This window comes from Eulemur rufifrons, chromosome 24 (assembly GCF_041146395.1).
Source record: "Eulemur rufifrons isolate Redbay chromosome 24, OSU_ERuf_1, whole genome shotgun sequence".
In the NCBI taxonomy this organism is placed as follows: Eukaryota; Metazoa; Chordata; class Mammalia; order Primates; family Lemuridae; genus Eulemur; species Eulemur rufifrons.
In genome coordinates this window covers 22,714,668-22,735,652 of record NC_091006.1, presented here as the reverse complement: position 1 = coordinate 22,735,652, position 20,985 = coordinate 22,714,668, and the positions used below count along the sequence as shown (strand labels likewise).

Here is a 20,985-nt window from a genome sequence, read left to right as displayed (position 1 = left end):
GAATTGCACTGGTACAGCCTGAATTAAGTATTGGGAGATTTTGGTCTAGCCTTGGCTTTGCTTTGCTGTTTAACTTGAGCAAGTGACATCATCTTCCCAAGCTTGAGTTTTTTCTATTCTATCTAATGAAGATTATATTGGGTTGCCTCCTTTCTAATAGTATGCATATTTGATAGCTCTAAAATTTAACTCTTGTGGGTAGACTGGTGTAGTCATCTGTGACTCTAAGAGCTACTTATATTCTTATTTTCATCTTGAAATTGTGTTTGAGTAGTTATCATAGAGTAGAATTCAGGTATAGTATTATGTTTTCTATTTCAGTCAAATGCAGACTATATTTTACATGACACCTGGTCCCAGCAAAGCAGAGAGATCACGGTTCATTGTATAGGTAATTAAAGCAGATGGACATAGTGTTTTCATTTGAGATTCCTAAAGATTAAGATGGTCTCAAAGACTTTCCCTTTCATAAACACTTTATCTCCTTGGGAGCACATGTGCCAATTTGGTGATATAGTCAGTCCCCAAGAGATTATACTGCTGGAGAGGAAGTGTGTTGGGAATGTACTATACTAGGAAGAAAAAGTATTCACAGCCTACACTCTGTAACTTCTCTTGTATAGGACTGCCACAGTTACTGTTAATAAATTAATTATATATGTGATATTATTATTTTCATATGGTCTCTGTCATTACACTAATTCATCTGAACATGAGAACCCCCATGTCTGTCTGTTCACGGTGGTATTACTAGTGTGTGGCAGTGCCTGGTTCATAACAGGTACTCCATAAATATTTGTATGAGTGTATGATTAGTTGAGAATTGATTGCCTTGGAAACAACTGAATATAATACTTTCTTAGAAATAATAATTGAATAAATTGGGGTTCGTTACAGTTTGTCTCCTTTTGACTGATGGGTGCCTGTGGAATGACAGACAGCAACGCGCCCAGCATGACACTGATAAAGCTCAGAAGAGGACCTAGAGTTAAAGTTTCAAACTAAGTCATTAATATGCTGATGACACCTGCATTTATTAATATATCTCTAGCATAGGCTTCTTTCCTTATTTAACTGGAATCAAATAATTGGAGGGATAATAGGATTCTCAGAATTATCATGTCTAAAACTGAGCTTCAGATTTACTCCTCCTGCAGATTTCCCCATCTCAATAACAAGTCCTTTCTTCTAGTCACTTAAGCCAGAAACGCTGGAGTGCTCCTTGACTCCACACCTGTTATGTGATCAATTGGCAAATTCTATTTTGCCCTCAAAGATATTCACATACTTAGAGGTCTCTCCCCATCCCACTGCCACAACTCTGGTTCCTACCATCATTTATTACTTAGATTACTACAGATGTCTCCTAATTCATTGATCTCTGCACCTGTTCTTACTTTCTTCCTGAACAATCTACCATTATCTTTTTGACTTTATCTCCTTTTTCCTTCCCTCTTGTTCACTCTCCTTGAGCCTCCCTAGCCAGTCAGGCTACTATCTCGGGGCCTTTGCACTTGCCATTCTCTCTGTCCGACATGCCCTCCCTGCCCAGCTCCTTCACAGTTGCTGGCATGGCTCATTTCCTCACCTCCTTCCAGTCTTTCTTCAAATATTACCAGCTCCGTGGCTGCCCTGTCTGTACTTGAAACCTTCCCCCAACCCTTCCTATCCCTCACCTTCCGTTATTTTTGTCCTTAGCACCTACCATCATTTAGCATATTATATATCTTAATACTGTCTCTTCCCAGTAGAATTAAAGCTCTGTGAGGGCAGGAATTTTCAGTTGTTTCGTTCATTGTTGTATTCCTAGTGCCTAAAACCACCTGCACACAGTCCATGCGCAAGAAACACTGGTTAATGGAATCTTCCTTTGCTGCTCCTCCTAAATTCTGTGGAGAGGTTTGGTGGTAATTATGCCTCCAAAAAATGTTCAGATTTTTCACTAATCTTTATTTCCTGTGACATGCTGAGCTTTAGAATGTTTTCACAGCCATTTCTGAATTCGATTTGTGATGTCCAGTTTCCAGATATGATAGTTTTTTCCCCCTTATTAAATGCTCTCAAACCTACTAGACTAATAAAAGTTTAGTGCTTAGATGGGATTCATTTTATATGTGAAGATGTGGCATGAATCTTTTTCTGGTCAACTTCTAAATTTGAGGATTCTTTGCTTTTCTGTGAAAACCCCAATTGATATACTATTTTATTCCTTAGAGAGCTAATCCTCCAGACTTTTCTAGGTTAGTGTAATTTCTGCTGTGAGCCTACACCCCCCACAACTCAATATCATCCTTCTTTCCCTTTTAAGGCTCCATACTTTTCAGTTGGCTAATGAGTTAATTTGACCAAGAATATCCTACACGGAGCCTCAGCGTTACTGTGGTTTCAGTTCTACTTCAGGAATTTCAGGTTGGCCCTACGCCTCCAAAAATAAGAAGAATTGTCTCAAGAGTAGGGGAAACGTCCTTTTTGAAGTCTTGGAAAGCACAGTAGTCATGTAATACTGAACAAGAGGAGTCTTTATTTATTGAAGTTTAAAGCAACAGCCAACTCTACCACCCTCTTTTTAATATTCTTTCCAGGTTCTTCTCTTTCCTAAGAGTTAGAACTTTGAATTTTCAGTGGCTCTTCCAAAATAGAGCACAAGTTGAAGCCTGTGGAAAGGGTAGACTTATCAGACCTGAAAAATGTATGTACCAATGGAATGGCAGAGAATGTCATTCTTTTTTTAAAGAGCACTTCTGCACATTTGGTCACTAGAATAATGACGTGCAGTAATGTAGCAGTAATTATAATGGAATCATTTAGAATTGGCAAAGAAGACTATGCTCCCATTAAGGGTGTCTGGGTGACTAGGCATCAGCTAATGGGTTCACGAAGCGAACTGGTAAAAGTATAATTCATGGTTCAGGTTTGATGGTGACCCAAAGTCAAGAGATAAGGACCTTTTTCTTCCTGTCCAAATTCTTTATTCTTTGAGTTAGGAATATCTCTGCAAAAATGATTATTGGTTTTCAGTTTTTCTTCAGCAAATTTTCAGATGGACAGTGCTGGACTTCACCACTGTTATACAAATATATGTTAAAGATCACTCCCCAGTTTAAGTCAAAGTGTATGGCCAAACCCAGGTAAAAGCTGTCACAAGTTTCGATGAACACAAGCCAACAAAGGAAAAGGGTATTGCTGTTTCACTTCCAATTGGACATCACGAATGAACACTCATTTGTGTTTCTGCTTGGCAAATTGACCTGCCCAACCACTGATCAACCTGACTTAAGGGCATGACCGTAAAACACCAACACATGCACTTATACTGTGGATTTGGAGAGAGACCTTTTTCTCCCCAATCTACACTGACTTCTCTATATTTTCTCTACTGGATTACTTTGGGAAATTCTACTTCAGACCAAGTTTGTTTTTTTTTCTGTAAGACAAAGACTCACAGAATTGAATTTTCTGTGTCATTCTATGTAGTTCTATCTATGTAATTATATACAATACCTTTCATAGTTGATCTAGAAATTTGAGAATTCTTAAAAACATCATTTCTCCTGGGGGCACACTAGCATTGGCTTCTTTTATGTGTGACGAGGTACTTATTAGTTAGCAAGAAATCTATGTCATTTCAATAGTTATACGTAGTTGGGTTATATTTTAGTGTAAAGGTCATGTCTATTTTCTATTTTCCACTGTAAAACTGGCATGTTTTCAAATTAGAGATCTTGTTTTTTGTCAATTGTATTTAATCATATGATTGGAAAGTTGCAAAATTCAGTGATTCCCAGTGGGTCTTCTGTTTCTTCAACAAAAGAGTGAAATGTTGTTTGGTTGGCAGTCACTCAAAGTGTGTTAAACTGCAAAGTACTTTATCATTATTCTTTGGAGACCTTGGAATAAATAAACTTTACCTAATGAACTCCTCCTCCAAGGTTACAACAGTTTTGTAATTGCAAGCATTTACAAAGCCAACTTCTGAAATGAATTTTTCTGTAACACGTGAGATACTGAAACAAAAGGAAAAGTAGGAAACTTATTGCAAATATATGGTTATTCATAGTTATTATGAAGGGTAGACAGTGGCTTTTAGTACACTCTACGGTAAAAATGTCTTCTTGTAAAAAAAAAAGATGTAATTATATGGTTCTAAAGTACCTTTGAAGATTCATCGGCATTTGAATAGGCTGAACTTTGGTACCTTTGCCTTAGCCTTTTCTTTAATGGGTTCTGATTTGAATTGAGTAGTTTTCAGGTTTTTTTTCAAGTTTGTCCTTGATATGTGAGGAGGGTAGACATAGCATGTGTAGTTTCTGGAATGAAACTACCTGCAAATGATCTATTTAATTGGGCAAACCAGTATTTTATGTCTAAATGCATATGTTGGAAGTATAATCAGTTCCTTGAACAATGAAAGCGATATGTTTTAAAGGAACTTAATAGGCATTATCCCAGAATTCTATTTGTGCTTTAAGCTATGTTATAATACGAGATCATTACAACATTCAATATTTACTGAATTCAAAGTGAAAGAAAGCTAAACCGAGCTATGAGATAATACTTATCCCTTAGGAATATAGATTTTAAGGAACTGGCTAGTTTTGAGACTTTATGTTTCCATTCCTTTATGGTCAAATCTTGACCTAAGAGCTTGTGTAATCCAGGCGGGTGAGTAATGCTATTCCATAAATTCAACTTAGTTTGGATTTACGATTTCTAAACATGCTTTTAAAACTTGTTCAATGTCATATTTAAGTCCCATCAGGTTGCGTACAATATAAACTATGGAGAGGATAAATAAAAGATAGGCCACAAAGGACTGCAGTGGTTTTGCTTCTTTTCTTTTTAAAGAACATTTTATTAAACTTATATTGTTTGGACAGCTGAGGATTATCTTAGCCCATTCAAACTGCTATAACAAAATACCATAGACTGGGTAGCTTAGAGACAATAGAAATGTATTTCTCACGGTTCTGGAGGCTGGGAAGTCCAAGATCAAGGTGCCAGCGGATTCGGTGTCTGGTGAAAGCCTGCTTTCTCATAGGTGGCACCTTCTTGCTGTGTGGAAGGGGCTAGCTAGCTGTCTGGGCACTCTTTTATAAGGACAATGATCCACCTAATCATTTCCTAAAGTCCTTAGCTCCTAATACCATCACCTTGGGGTTTGGGATTTCAGTATATGAGTTTTGAGGGGACACAAACATTCAGATCATAGCAAGGATGATGGCAGAAAAGAGCCACTGTTACATACCATATATAAGTGAGGCTAAGTTTTCTTTTAAGCAACAGGTTTGGCAGTACCGGTTGACGGTGAAAGATAGAAGGGGAAGCTCATTTAGGAAAGATAAGAGGGAAGTAAAGGCCTTTAAAACACTCCACTTAACAGAGTTCCTAGGTGGCCCTGGTTGTTCACCTTGGACTTAAACACTATGACCAAAGGTTCTATCCCTTAAAAATAAGTACAATCTTAAGAATAAGAATCAAGGAATCACTACACACTTTATAGATGATATAATTCTACGTAATCCTGACTTGATTTCATATGCAATGGAATCTTCTGTTTTCTAGAGTCTTATCTTGAGCAATAAATTATAACATCAGATGTAAATATGATTCATGTTCAAAATACCAATAAACATGGTTAGAGATTCTGTGAGCAAGCATGAAAATACGATATACCTAATGTTACCCAATGTAATATACTCCATAAAATGATGATTCTTAGAATAACCCCAATTACCTCATTTCTTTTTATTGTTTTGGTCAAATCCATATAATCGTATAAGAGTATAAGATTGCCATTTTTTTTTATCCCACTTCCTCCTATTTCTCTGGCTCTAACTTGAACCAACATGAAGAAATGCTAATTTAATGAGACACACAGACATGAACACAGACATACAAGAATATTAGGGGTCTTTCATTGTTTTTTGGAATATATCTCTTCCACTTTTCTAGAAATAAACCAAGTCCATTCCTGAAGCTTTAGAACCTCTTTGGAGTTGTTGACTTTTTAACTAATGAGGCAAACATCTAAAAATCTCCACCGATTACATTTTTGGGGGAAATTCTCAGGGTCTTAGAATTTCGGTGAGGTTGGAGACGAGGTGGCGGTTGACATGTGGGAGTTGCCAGGCTGTGACAACCTGCCTGAGAGCAGCATGGTGGGGAGAGGTTTTGGACATGGCTAACCTGCTTCTGAATCATACGAGTGTCAGACTTGATTAAAATTCTCAATTTTCTTTGACATTGGGGCTGATCTCTTGATCTATTTTTCACTCCTGGTTCTACTAATGTGTTTTTTCCCCTCCTCTAGGGGTGGTAAGAGGTCTATAAATAATACCTTATGTAGAGCTTCCTCTGATCTCTGCCCTTTGTTCTCATCTTTAGTGAGTTCAATGAGCATTTAGCTTTTCCTAGAAAAACATTTTTCAATCATTAAACCTTTGAGTGAAGAATGCAGAAAAACAATTTTTAACCCCCTCTTTATCTTTTTCAATATCTTTCAGAAGATTTGAAGTGAAAGAAAGGAGCACTTTTGTTTGGATCATGATGAATAGCAAAATGATGATGCGTTCCTGTTTTCCTTTAACAGTGTAGGAAGTGTCTGTGTGTGTAATATGTGGGATATAAAGTCTGTCAAATGTGTTTTGCTCTCATTTCCATTAATTTTTTTTATTGCTATATATTGCTAAGTTATCAAAATGTCTAGTAGTCTTAGAAAGCAGAAGCTATGAAAGAGCGTTGTTTGTTCCATGGCCAAGGTTAATAGGAGATCTATTATTATCAGGATAGATCTGTGTATTTTTAAACACATGTGGAACCAGACTTGAAGGGTAAAGCTTTTATTAGCATCTCAGTGAGAGGGGAACATGTGTCAGCTGAGAAATATATATTAAAGGAAGACAGAGAAAAACATGCTGGCTGTCTTTAAGCATCAACAAAGGGCAGTTTTACATTCATCTTACTACACACATCATGTTTTTCACATATCTGAGATAAATGATGGTTCATCTCTGATATTTCACCTTATTTAAACTTGCCTGCTGAAGTCACAACAGAATCTTCATAATGGTGGCTATTTTTACACACTGTAGGCTCTACCCACGTGGAGAATTTTTGAAATGTATATTTTTTCTATCTTATTTTAAAAGTTTAGTTAAATAATCATTCTTAAGGATTTCATAGTTACCTATAGGCAGATATAAAACCAGGGATGCTTTGGCTTCTTTTGGTTTGCTGTTTTCCTCTCTAACTTTAGGGGAAAGAGCAGTCTAGTGATTCCATTTAGTTGTATTTATGAAGATTATGTAATTAATGATCTAATGAGCTATCAAGACTCCACAAAAGGAGACATTTTGGAAGTGCTGGTAGGGATGGAGATGGAGGGGTTGACATTGCTATTTCTAGAGGAATTTAGAACACTTTTAATTGTTCTTCATTAACTTGGTCTTCCTAGGTGGATAAAATTTGAAGAAAAAGTGGAACAGGGTGGGGAAAGATGGAGCAAGCCCCATGTGGCCACACTGTCCCTTCACAGCTTATTTGAGCTGAGGACGTGTATGGAGAAAGGATCCATCATGCTTGACCGGGAGGCTGCCTCTCTCCCACAGTTAGTGGGTAAGTATGCTGTTTTAACTTCCTGTGACTTCTTCAGCTTTGCCTACCCATGTGTCTCTATCAATGCAGATGGCGACTAGTGTAAGCAGAGTTGAATATTCTGTAGCATTTATTCTCTCTCTTTTATATTATAAAACTAGTGCGATTTATTGCAGAAAATTAGAAAAATACAGAGAAATATTAAGAAAAATGTAAAAAAAAAATACCCATAATGCTTTTCTCTGGTCATGGCCATTGTTAACATTTTAGAATATTTCCTTCCAGATCTTCTCTCTTATGCTTTTCATTTTTATGTTATTTTCATTACCATTGGGATCGTATTGTATACGGACAGATTTGCATTCACTTTCTTCACTTACTAGCATAAGATTAATATTTTCAATGGACTGCCCTTACCTACCCACCCTTGGTTCTATTGAACTGGAAGTCTGGACACTAGATTTCTAGAACTCTTTGACCTTATATTTGCATTGAGCTTCTCTGGACCTCAGTTTCATCATCTGAAAAACAGGGTTTAAATCCTCTGTGAGTAGGGAAATAGTTTACTTTCTGGGTTGGGCCTGATTATAAGTGAAAGTTAAGCCCATTTAGTTGTGTGTAGAGAAATATTGTGTGGGGCAGGGATCTAGTAGGACCTTAAGGATTGGTGACTGAGTCAGGTCACATTGGTGCCAAGTGTCATTTGTATCAACACCAGCAAAGTTACTGAACTTCATGGTGCAGGGCACCTTTGTCACCTTTTGCAGTTAGTGTTGTGTGCATTGAATGTTAACTCGCCATGCTGAACACCTTGGGCACACATCACTGCATTCCAAATTGAAGTAATTGTTTTCTTTTTCTACCAAGAGCCTGGCCTATGTCGCCTTATTAATCTTCAGATCTAGATGTGCCAATGATCACATTTTCCTTAAAAAGAGATGTGGGTGCTCCACTTGTTCCTAGGAAAATTCCTGTAGGGCTGACTGCTTTCTGAAGGGGTCTGCAGTATTCCTTCCCTGGGATTGTGGGGAAGAGGATGTGGATCATGGACCTGCAGAAAGTGACCCATGTAAGTTTCTTGTGTAATTTCAGAATTACTGCAAGATTTCTTTGTGTGTATATATATATATATATATAGACAAAAGGCTTGTCTATGGCATCTATGGCTTTATAGACAATGTGAAGGCTACAGCATATGTGTTGGAAGAAAAGATTAGCTGTCAAATGAGGCATATCTGGCTGATGTATATATACCCAGTTCTTTTTCAGAGAGCTTGTTAGATTTGCAAAGAAGCCCCACGCTTTTCATGCATCTGAAGTATTTAAGGTACAAGCGTAGAAGGGAGAAGGACTAATGTGTGGATGGTGGATGGACAGAAATAATTATTTCATGCATGTATTTGGCAGTGGTACATGAGCTTCTCCAATGTGCCAGACATTGTTCTAGGCCTTGGAATTAGGTTTGCAAATTTACCGCTTTGTAAATGGGATAAGTTACAAATCCACATAGGTACAAATCCACAGAGATAGAATATGATGAAGGAAGTACTGCTCTATGTAGAATTTTTCACATGGAACAAGGCAGGAGAGGCTGAATATGGAGAGTTGATATGTGAAGAGAGATCTGGAACTGTGGTACCTAGGAAGAGTAGAGCTCTTCTACAAAGGCAGAAGCAAACAGAAGGAATGGTTTTTTGGGGGATTTGTTCCATTGACTTTTTTCATGTATTATAATCTGCAAGAGAGATTGTTATCCAAAAAAGTATCATGATTAGCAAAAATCAATCCAGTTTTTGAGTGAGAATTGGTAATCTCTACATTCTCGGGCTTTAAGAATTAACCTGGAACAAAGATGCCAGAAATTACACAAGTTCAAAAATAAATCAGAAGAAAAATGCAGGGCAAACTGGAGAAGCAGTTTGTGACTAGGCAATTACAGGCAATCTAGGAGAGCAAGCATCACCAGAAAGGTTCCTATATTAAATAAAAACAATCTTAGCAGGGTCATCATTACAGCCTGAGGTTTCCCCATTCAGAGATTCATTCCACTGAGCTCAAGGTTTGTCCTTTATTAAAACATACATACCCCCGGAAAGGGGTCATACGTTAATTTCATGAGCTGCAGAGTGGTAGCATAGAAAGAATGCGGAGATTTAAAGTTGGGGGCAGGTGGTTTAACTAAAGTTTACCCCCTACTAGCACGGGCAAGGCAAGTTACTTAACTCTCTTGGAGTCTTGGTTTCCTCATCTATAAAAGAAGGATGAAGCTGGACCTTTCAGGGTTGTTATGAGAATTAAATGAGCTCATCAGATGTAATTGTTACATGCTTACACGTCTATCCCGGTAGGAATTAGTTTATCCAGATCTTTCTGCATGTCACCTAGCCGAGCGCTGAGTGTAGACTGATAGAGTCAGATAGATGCTCAGCGACTTGATGAGAAGGAGAAAGGATTCTGAAAGGTGTGGTGGCCTGAGCTGGAAACAACTGAGCAACTTTTGCTGTTCCTGCAGCTGATCAACACGGGTGATGAAAGCTAAAGTTGGGTTACACACTTGGCCTTTTCCGTTAAAACCGACCTTCAGCACCAGAAAGAGCCATCTTCAGGAGCTTCTGGTCTTCAGCAACTAATTGACCCTTTACGTGTAGTAGAAGACAGAATCCTGTGTTACAGTGGGACGTCTTTAGCCAATGGCCAAAACAAGAAGCTCTGGTATTTACTACATTTAAGAGAGTTTAATGAAGCATTTTACATTCTCCCTTTCATTTTCCATCACTTTTTATTATCAGCTGTGAACTTTTTCTCTAACCTCCATGCATTCACTTGAAAAATTGTCATGACATGTTAAAATTAGAAACCACTGGGTCACTTTGAGGTATCATCACTCACTAATATGTTTGCCTGCAGTCCCTGGGGCGAGCCGGCAGAGAGCCAGGGCTGTCATTTCTGGAGCTGATACTACAGAAAAACAGCGCAGAGGCGACTCACACATCACAGGCAAAACAAAGGGGGAAAGAGGGCCAGCTTTGCAGGAGTGGGGAGAAGAGCGTGTTGGAAAGAGTGTAACTGGCTACAAAGAAATACTTTAAAACCCTCTGAAAGAATCAAAACCTTGCAGAGGGGAAACCATGAAGGCAAAAAGCCCTTATTTCATTTTCAGTGATAAAAGATGGCACAGTCACTTGAAGACTCCAGTCATGATTTGGATATTTAAAAAGAAGTCCTTTTCTAGCAGAGGATGAAGTGCAGTTGTTCTGTCCTGAGTCACGCTGGCAATTCTGAGTTGAGAATTATGCGCAGCTAAGTCATAACCTGCATCTCCCCCGACACCCCAATTTTATTCCAACAAAGGAGAAGAAAAAGAAGTAATAGCAAGTGTGATTATGTCAAACAAACAATAGCATGCTTTTCATCTTCCTTTGCAGTCGTCCTGCTCTTCCTCTTCGGCCTGCCTCCGAGAGGCTCCCAACCCACCCTGCAGGTCCACGTGAGGCCACGAGCCACCGTGGGCGACTTGTTTAAGCAGGTGTTACTTCTCATATAAAAAATTCAACCTATTTTTGATTCTTCTCGGGACCTCTAGTTGGTTTTTTTTTTGTTTCACGAGGAACCTCTTCTGAATCTTAATAGAAAAATTTAGCTTTAAAGTATTCTAAAGGATAAAACATCATTTTCACAGATTATTTTAATAGCTTTATTATTAGTATCATCATCATAATTCTGCGTTTAAAGAGTGTCATTCACATATGGAAACACGTCTATGGCAATCTTCCTCCCCTCCTAAGTTAAAAAATATTTTAAGCCATTTCAGGTATTTTATTATGATGGGAAATGAATTGGGAAAATGTAGCTCTATTTTTGGAGTTCTCTCATTTTTATATTTAAAGGCATTCCTGAGCTGTGCACATTGGCAGATGTGTTAGTCCTGTTATTTCTTACTTTTTACACCTTTTATATTTTCTAAATGGCAACATCTCTTTTCCTAATCACAAAACTAATATATGTTCTTTTTTAAATATGGAAAAATATAATGCACAAAAATAAAAATACCCACTAATCTAATCTCTCAGTTACCCTCTCAGCAGTTTCTCTGTGCAACTCTATTACACATACATAATTGATTTTACAAAACGGGATCCTACTCCATCATTTTAGCTTGCCCTTTTCTAAACTTAAGAACCTAATATGAATATTTTCCCATGTCATTAAATAGAAATATAAACATCATTTCGATGGCTGCAAAAATTTCCATAATGTAATACTGAGCATTTAGGTTGCCTTCAAGTTTTAACTGTGAAGAAAAGAATGAACATCTTTGTTACATTTTTGTGAAGTTGATTATTTCTTTAGTATAGATTTCTAATGGTAGAATATTTAAAAGGTTTGAACGTAGTAAAGAATCTTGATGTGTATTTGCCAAATAACCTTTAGGAAAGTTTGCACTTGGTCAATACTGTGCTCTCATCGTCAGTATGTGGAATTGCTGTTGTACGCACTGGTCACATCACGGGGGGGTTGATTCACCTTTTTAATTTTTAACACTTTGATTGATTAAACATGTCTCACAAGTGGTTATATTTGTGTAAATTTATTTAAGTTGTCTTTGTTAATCTTGAAGTTGAATAATTGTGTGTGTGTGTGTGTGTGTGTGTATATATATATATATTTTTTTTTTGGCGTTCATGTCTTTTAAGAATGTTTATGACCTTTGACCATTTTTCTGTTGCATGGCCATCTTTCTCTTGGTTTGCAAGAGCTCTTTTTTCTCTAGAGCTCACTTTTTATTTTTTATTTTTTTTATTTTTTAATTTCAGCATATTATGGGGGTACAAAAGTTTAGGTTACATATATTGCCCTTCCCCCCTCCCCAGTCAGAGCTTCAAGCGTGTCCATCCCCTAGACAGTGCACCTTGCACTCATTATGTATGTATACACCCATCCCCTCCCCCCCACATCTGCCCAACACCCGATTAATGTTATTCCTAAATGTTGTGTGATATGGAGGGAGGGATAAACTGCGAGTCAGAAAACCTGGTTTTATTTTGGGTGTTTTTCCCCTAATTAGTCCATATCTGTGGGCAAGTCACTTCTCTGGCCCTCTCTTTTCTCATCTGCATAACAAGAAGTTGAACTTGAGGCTCTCTGAGGTTCCTTTCAGCTTTGCTTTCATTTAGAGTTAACTGAAGGCTTACCTCCATGTAGCTGGGAAATGTTACTGCCTCCACGTTCCTTAGAAAGGTTTTGTAGTTTATGCTTAAAGAAATCCCTATCATGTAGGCCATTTCTATGGAAACTTAATGAAGGGCATAGGCCACACAGATGTTTTCACCTGCTCTAACTCGTGATTTCCAGACACCAGTAACAGAGGGCTGGCTGTGCATACACACGGATTGGTTTGAGATTTCAAGGGAGGGCAAGAATAGAGGGAGGCCCTGCCAGGAAGGACAGATAACACTTTAACCCACAACCCTGGAATTAGAGTAGGAGTCTGATAACATTTGTAGCAGATACGCTGGGGCTGTTTGTTTATTTTTATGCTTCTTCTACAAAATGGACTTTCTGCTTTAAAAAGACTTAAGGGGAAAGCAGAAGGGTATTCTGTAGGCACCTAATTACTTTACTGTGGAACAGAGGGTTAATTGTAATTACAGGATCAGTTCTGAGAGTTTCTCTGAATGAGATTGATATAGTTAAAAATACTGAGAGCTAAAGTCTACTCTCAAACCAAAACATTCCTATGGGAGAAACTCTTCTTGTCTTGCCCAGGCTTCCTACCAAGTGTCCAGTGTTATGTGACATATGTGGCATCTGTGTGAGGCATGTGATGGAAATTGCTGAATTCAGCCTCTGCTTGGCTTCCTAGTTGGTTGTACGCTATGTAAATCGCCAGTTTCTAGCTATAGGCTGTGAGGCCAATTCTATGAGCGCTTGCTATGAAGATGGACTTCTGAGAAATGTAGTCATGTCCAAGCAAATCTCTCTGAACATCTGTAACTTCTCTTTACAAAGAGGTGGGAATCTTTGAGAGATGCTGTTATCCTACCAGTACCTATCTATTTTCTTGTCAGACTTTTGGAAAAAAAACAGATTTGCTTCTCTTCTCTACATGTGTATACTGGTTTGCCCAAGAGGAAAATATGGATGTGTGCTAGATGCATTCATGTACCAGGAAAGGAAGGCATGAGATGCATTGTTGTGACAGTATGGGGACAGAAGTTCTACTTGCATGTAGTGAGGTGGCCTCCTGCCAGTGTGTATCTTGCACAGATTCTGTAATGTTTTGTCCTCAGCCTCTTCTGGGTGGAGATAAATGTTGGCCTGCTGTGCAGATGTTAGTGTAGGATGCACCAGCCTACATTTATGCCATCCTGTTGACATGCTGACTTCTGTGAAAGAGGATTTCTTATTTTCTTTTGGCGTAAGAACTTGTCCTTCAGCAGAGCAATATCTATAAAACACAGGCATCTTTTTAGTTAAAATTGTACTAAAAAAGAGCTAATAGAAATTTAAATTTTTTTTTGTAGTAAATCTAAGCTATTAAAATTTCATAAGAAATTCTAGTGAGGTTATACTTTAATGGAAATATATTGGCCTGAACAAGTACGATAAGCCTCCCTTTTTGAAAAAGACTAAGCCATAATTTTGTGTTTTAATCTTTCTTTCATTGGACTAATTGGTGTTCAAATCTGATATTGGGAAAGATATTGTTTTCCTTTACCTTATTCTATTATAAAGAAAATATAACATTACCAAAGAATGTGAGAAAATAGATTTTAAAAAATCAGTAATCTCATTACTATAAATTTTGCATATTCTCTTCAATTTTTCCATATCATTTATATTTCTGATACATTTGATATGAGAATATGTGAAATTTTTGAATCTTACCTTTTTAAATTGAAAAATATAAATTACTGATGTATTGTGTTTACTCATAGAAGAATTTGATTTATGATAACTAGGAGTGAAAAAATGAACAAGACAATTCTGCCTCTCTAAACATAAAATTAATACTGTAATATTTATAACTCTCTCATTAATGCCGGCGTCTCTGTATCCTGAATTTTTACCCTTTACATGAAGTGGAAAGTTGGAAATTTGTAAAATAATATATCCATATTAAATTTGAGGATGACGTTAAGAAAGAGCAAAAAATTAACTTCATGGTCTTGTTGACTGAGTTTTGTTTTTTGCTTTTTTTTTTTTGCTTTGTTTTTGTATCAGAGATGATTGTTGACCATCAGATTGAGACAGGCCTATTGAAACCTGACCTTAAGGATAAGGTGACCTACACTTTGCTCCGGAAGCACCGGCATCAAACCAAGAAATCCAACCTTCGGTCCCTGGCTGACATTGGGAAGACAGTCTCCAGTGCAAGTAGGATGTTTACCAACCCTGATAATGGTAATGGGGCCCCAGGTGGCTGCTGCTTTCTCTGACCTGTCTTACTCACCTTTACTCCATCTCTTGTCATTTTCTTTTTTAACCCCTCTCCGTATTTCTTCTTTTCTCGAGTTCATATGCCACAGCCATCTCATAATCACATTTTTTGCTCCAAAGTGGGCAGGTTTGCAGTCTTGCTGGAAAGGTTTCAGCAGTTATTGAGGGGCTGCAAACAGCATGGTACCTTGTTTGCCCCACGGACATCTATCCTACTTGGCTTTTATGGTTTGGGAATGGCTCTGTGATGAAACAACTGAGCGTTTCAGATGAACCAGCAAACTCTTCGATTGTTGACTACATCAGGGCATATGTTTCAACATGGTGGTTTGCCACATTAGGAGAAGGATAGTCAGATAGGATAAATGCCTTGACATCTCATTCACGGAGTGCTTGCTTGGTGTGTGAAATGTATGAAATGCTTGGTGTCCAGCTTGTATAAATGATCATTTTATCAAAGTAAGACTCCATGTTATTTTTACCACTTAAAACAACCAATCTGCTCTCCTTATATATGATAATTATAGTCAGATGTGAGAATAATTATTTGAGATGGGACATTAACCTCATTATTTTACAACAGGGAAGGCACTATGTCTTTTTTATAGTTTACTGCATTTATCAGAGTTTCCTGTAAAGTGTCTATCTTCTGTATCATTGTCTTTGTTTCAAATAAATTTCATGATTGGGTGAAATCTGAGAAGGGAGAAGTCAATTTCCATGAAGTATGGGAAAGGAAGGCATGGTGGAAAGAGTTGCTAAGCACTGGTCTGGTGGGACTAGGTCTACACTCCCATCCCACCCCCAGTCTTTTTTAGTAAGAAAAATGAGCAAATAAAGGGTGATTTTAATTTATTGCCCTCAGCTCCACTTTCAGAATAACATAAAACATGTATTCATGGAAAAGGTGGCTTAAATGAATTGTATAAACTGAATTTCAATCCTGCCACTCCATTTCTGGAAATGGAGTTTTTTGACTTAAAGTTAATGGTTGGCTGAGAGAAAGCTGACTATTAGCAAACTTTTTCTGGCATAGGTTTTAAAGCAAAACTGGCTATAAGCAAATAATTAAAATAAAATACTCTTCATTAAAAACATTCACAAAAAAGAATCTAATCTAAAACTTTCCTACTACAATTTGGTGGTTCTGTTTTTACCTGGAATATAGTTGCTGACAGGAGAGATTTTGGTTTTTGTGTCTCCTCTGTTTTTTTTTTTTTTTTAATTTTGTTTTTGAAGAAAGGAGTCGTTTAATGTTTGGAAAGGCTATAGGATGAGTAGTTTGTTATAACTGATGTCAAAAATATTTCATTTTAAGCAACCACCCATATTTTTGAAATTATGGCGATTAAAGTTGAAGTCCTTCTTTTCTATTTTATTTAATAATACTCTTTCTCATATAAATGAAATTCTAATATTTGGAGATTTTTTTTTTTATCATAAGGTCAGTGGTAGTATAAAGAAGTAGGAAAGTGCCTTATTTTCAAGTATTGTTATATTTGCAAAAAGAAGAGGAATGAATATGGCAGTCCAGGAGTCTTCCTACCTGTGCAGTGACCTTCATTTTCATGGCGCTGCAGGCAGTGTAGAAATTGGGCACACATGGATCTTGGAGGCCAGTATCTTTTGCTTTAGGAGAAAATATTTGAATGTGGACTACAACTGATGAGTTGATAGCACGTGTCATTCCTTCGTTTATCTTATCAGTAGATCTCTGTACTTCAGAGGGAAGTTGAAATTGCCTTGGTCATTTACCTTTCACTTGTGAAACGTTCTATAGGCCGGGCAGCAAGCAAACAGGAAGGGCAGGCTGTTTTTTTCCCCGATCTTCAGCTGATCAGCTTACACCCTGAAGCGTGGGTACCGTTAGACCTTCTAAACATATTATTCTTGGCCTTGGTGCTACCTACCTGCTTTTAAATATCCAGAGGCAAGATATCGCTCTGAGAAATCCTATAGCAATGAATTTCATGTGCCTCCAAGGTATGTTATTATAACTTATCAGATGGCAAATTTTTGCTTTCTAAAAGGTGCTTGTCCTTCACTTGCAAATTTACACAGTTACCTGCATATCTTAGGGTTTAATTACTTAATATCTTTAACAACTATGAAATGTTCTTAGAATAAATTTTTAAAGTAAAGAATTTTAGAACTACTATAAGTAGAATTATTGTTACTGTTCTAATAAACCAGAATCTTACATCTATTGTAGTTGGAGCTAGATTCTAATATCTCCATGTATTAGAAATGATAAAACCTAGATGAATTTAAGTCACCTTAGTCCTTCTATTGCAGGCTAGACACAGTGACATTGCCCACTTCAGTTATGCTAGCAACAGTGTAATAAATAGCTGAAATTTGTGGAGATGACTTCAGAGTTGAGAATTTTTTTGTTTCCCAATGGTGTGCTGGAGCCAGCTCTTACCTACTTATCAGAACGAATTGTTACCAGGGATTTTGCAAGCTGGTTGTTAAATACAGCTCCTATTAAAAATTAAATTATTTAAGCATGGAATTAAATAATTATATTAAAAACAAAGATTATAGAAACTCAAAATTCACTGCTTTCTACTTATTTCACTACATTTTACCATCATCTATGCTCTTGAGGTGATTTTCATCTACTGTGTCTGGATGGTGGAGATACTATAAAATGGTGTGCTACTGTGCAGCTCTTCCTAGCTCTGCATTCAGTGACTATATATTGGTAGCTTGAAATCAGCCACGATGATAATATTTACACCACAAAAATCAGCAAAGACCACAGATCAGGGCTTGATTATTTACTTTTTTTGTCAGTTGTCTCTAGACTTAAAAAAGGGATGGAGAAAATGGTAATAATACAGATTGAACTTAAAAGTATGTAGTGTGTATAGTTGCTAAAATGTGAATTGCAGAAAAAAATTGGAAGACTTTTTTTTTTGATAATCAAAAACTATTATTCAATGTAGCAAAAGTTGCCCACATCATTGACAAGTGAGTGCAGTCTGATAAATTTCTTCATTGTTTCATTTTTGTCTTCTTAACGTAGGTGATACTATTAGTCATCATGGATATTAGAACTAAGTTCATTTACCAGTTGCAACTGTAAGTTCAACAGTTGCAAGAGCTAGGCAAAGATCAACAAAAATATTGTGTGAGAATCAACTGGCTATACACAATTTGTAATAGAGTATTGTATATTTTGCTATTATTTGTACAATGTGTGCTACATGTCCTTTATATCAGTATAAAATTACACATACACATACACATGTATATTTTTTCCCCTATGAGCTGGTTTTCACACATTTACTAGCACACCGCTGTCATTATCCATAACTAAAGACTAACTTTCATCTTTTAGGATCCTAGTGTGGCTTGATGTGCAAGGTGATTGAGTGTTTTTCAAAAGGAATGAAAAAATATTTACATTTGTAATATATCACAGAATAATCAGGCTGGCTTCCAAGATGTTAATTTTTGTGAAATTGCTCCTTGTCTGAGACATCTGTGGATTCTGATGGACATGTCTTCCAGGTACTAAACTTCAGGCAGGTGCCATAATTTCTCAACGTATTAATTGAGGCATTTCTGTAGAGTTAGTGTTGCATGAAGAAATTAATGAGGTTTTAGTTTCCTCTGGTGTTGGATTTTCCTTTACCTACTCTTTATTTCTCACTATTATTTTACATGAAATTGCCTAGATGAAATTGCCATTTTTGTGGGTAAAATCAAGTTGATCATCAGCAGTTTAACATAGTTCTACCTAATAATTTGGTCTGAGATACTTAGATAATAGTTGTATATTACTTTAGTTTATTATGAAAAAATAATGTTTAAGCCTGGGAACAATTCCTTGGTAGTATTTAAAAAAATCAAGGAAGATATACTTAGTTTGCTTTTTATTAGAAAGTGAAAGTAAAATTTATACTTAATTGATATTCATTCAATATTTAGTAAGAGTTTTAGGACAAGGTTAACCGATAGCTGCATTTTAAACAAATCTTGGTTTATAAGATGATCTGATTTTAAAAAATACCATTTACCATTTAAATGGATACTTTTGGTATATATTTTTTTACTCTAAAGCAAACAAAAATGACTGAGATCTGACTTAAAGATCAAAACCAACAAGAAACCTGAATTTGAATATTCACTTTTCACCACTTTGTGGAAATTTGGGTAAAGCCATCATCGGTTTGGGTTTGTTCTTTTCCTGACTTCTTCTTTCCCCTGCCTAGATTACCATAAAGGTCAGTTCCTTGCCCTCCGCGGTCTGGGAGTGCACATGCTCTTTATTAGGATTGGCGTTGGTCATCTAGTTGGACCTAGGATATGGATTTCATTTGTCCCCAATATAATTTCATGACCTCAGTTTTTATTAGCGAAAACTTGTTTCCTTTTTTTCAATAAAAAAAATTGGAAAGGTAATTTCACACTCAGTTTTGATGTCTGCAAAAGAGAGAGAATGAAAATTAAACGAGAAGATCGATATAAAGTGTTCAGAATGGCAACTGGCACATAGTAATCACTCAATGAAGCTTATTAAATTATATACAGTACGTTTAAGCACAGTTAGGGACGAAATCCTCCTGTGGAGTAGGAGTGGCTTCTGGACTGATATTTTCTGTGTAGCTTACCATTTGAAAAGAAACCCAGGGGTAGATGTGGTGCTGGTTTATTTCCTCCGCCCTTCGGTAAGTGATACCAATACCCTTTCATTAGCAATGAGAGCTGAGGAAGCCCTTTCTCATCAGAGCCCTCCTGCAGAATAGGCTGTCCCCTTCAGTGGTTTTACTTTGTTGAATGGCTACCAGGGGAGCCCTCGGCCACCCTGGAGAGACTCTACACAGCTGCTGCATCAGGCAGACGAGGAGTTGGAGCAGGTGGCCAGCTGGCTCTAGGCTACATGCTGCCCCCCATCCTTTCTCCTGGTACTTCGTGGCCTCTTTGGTATTTATAGGGACCCAGGGTCTGCTCCAGATTTAACCTCTGGGTTTCACCTTCCATTCACACTTTCCCCTCCTTTTTCTCTGTCAAGTATAAAAAATGTGCTCCATTTGCTCCCACTCCTTGTTGCCACCACTTACTCCTGAGCCTGGACTCCTGTTTCTAAGGTTACCCACCAGGCAGGATGCCACTGCCTGGCTCTCTTCCACACTGCGGTTGTGACACAAGCACGCGACCCCTGTAGGTACTGCTAAACGGTATAATACGTTGCTGTGACCTACAGTGACATGGATAGTAGTTGGCAATGCAGAACAAACAATGGAAAGAAATCAAATTTTTGTTGTTGTTAATAGGTATTCTAGGCTCCATTGAAGTGTGAGTGGTATTAGGTGGGCTGTTGTTGCGTGGAATCTGATTTGAGGTTGGGCCTGTTCAAACTATTTGGTTTGGATGTTGGATCAAGCCACCTTGACACTGGCATTGTATTGGATCTGGCTGAGACCACCACCAGGTTTGGCAGCTTTCTCATTCCCTTCAGAAATTCTTAGCTTTTTGTCTGGGCTTTGGATTCCAGCTTGCCCAGTTGTCTCTGGGTGGGTTGTTCTACTTTGCAGGCCCCCCTGCCCCATACCCTTGAATTCAGACGTGGTCCCGGAATCAGTGGGTAAGGCAGGCATTTCCCCAACTTAGCTCAAAGGTTCTGTTCCTCTGAAACAGGCTGTGATGCTTCTGTAGTTCTGAGATGGTTCAGCTGACATCTTGCAACTCTCAGGCCCGCAGCACCTCCAGATTGGAATCATCTTCCTAGGTGCCTTTCTGAATACAGTTAACTCCTTCCAAAACCCGACAACACACATCCATCTGTTCTGTTCGGGACTCTCATTGTCCATTCATTTTCACGGCACAGATGAATGTCCTGACCAGAACCCAAGTGAGGATCAAGCTTTTCCCAACCTTAGAATAAATGATCCAATGTATGGAAAGTTTCAAGTAAAGTGCCTGAGTGAAAATATTTCTTAA

The 20,985-nt window shown here is 37.6% G+C and overlaps 1 protein-coding gene across 3 annotated transcripts in view; it reads left to right on the top strand.

Annotated features, from left to right (window-relative positions):
• The window catches only part of SLC4A4 (solute carrier family 4 member 4), a 330,474-nt gene that overhangs the window by 143,330 nt on the left and 166,159 nt on the right, over nt 1-20,985 (top strand). For all 3 annotated transcript variants that reach the window (XM_069458317.1, XM_069458318.1, XM_069458316.1), the window contains exons 5-6: nt 7,454-7,614; nt 14,818-14,997. In XM_069458317.1, the coding sequence (XP_069314418.1) occupies nt 7,454-7,614; nt 14,818-14,997 (341 nt within the window). The remainder of the gene's footprint in view (nt 1-7,453; nt 7,615-14,817; nt 14,998-20,985) is intronic.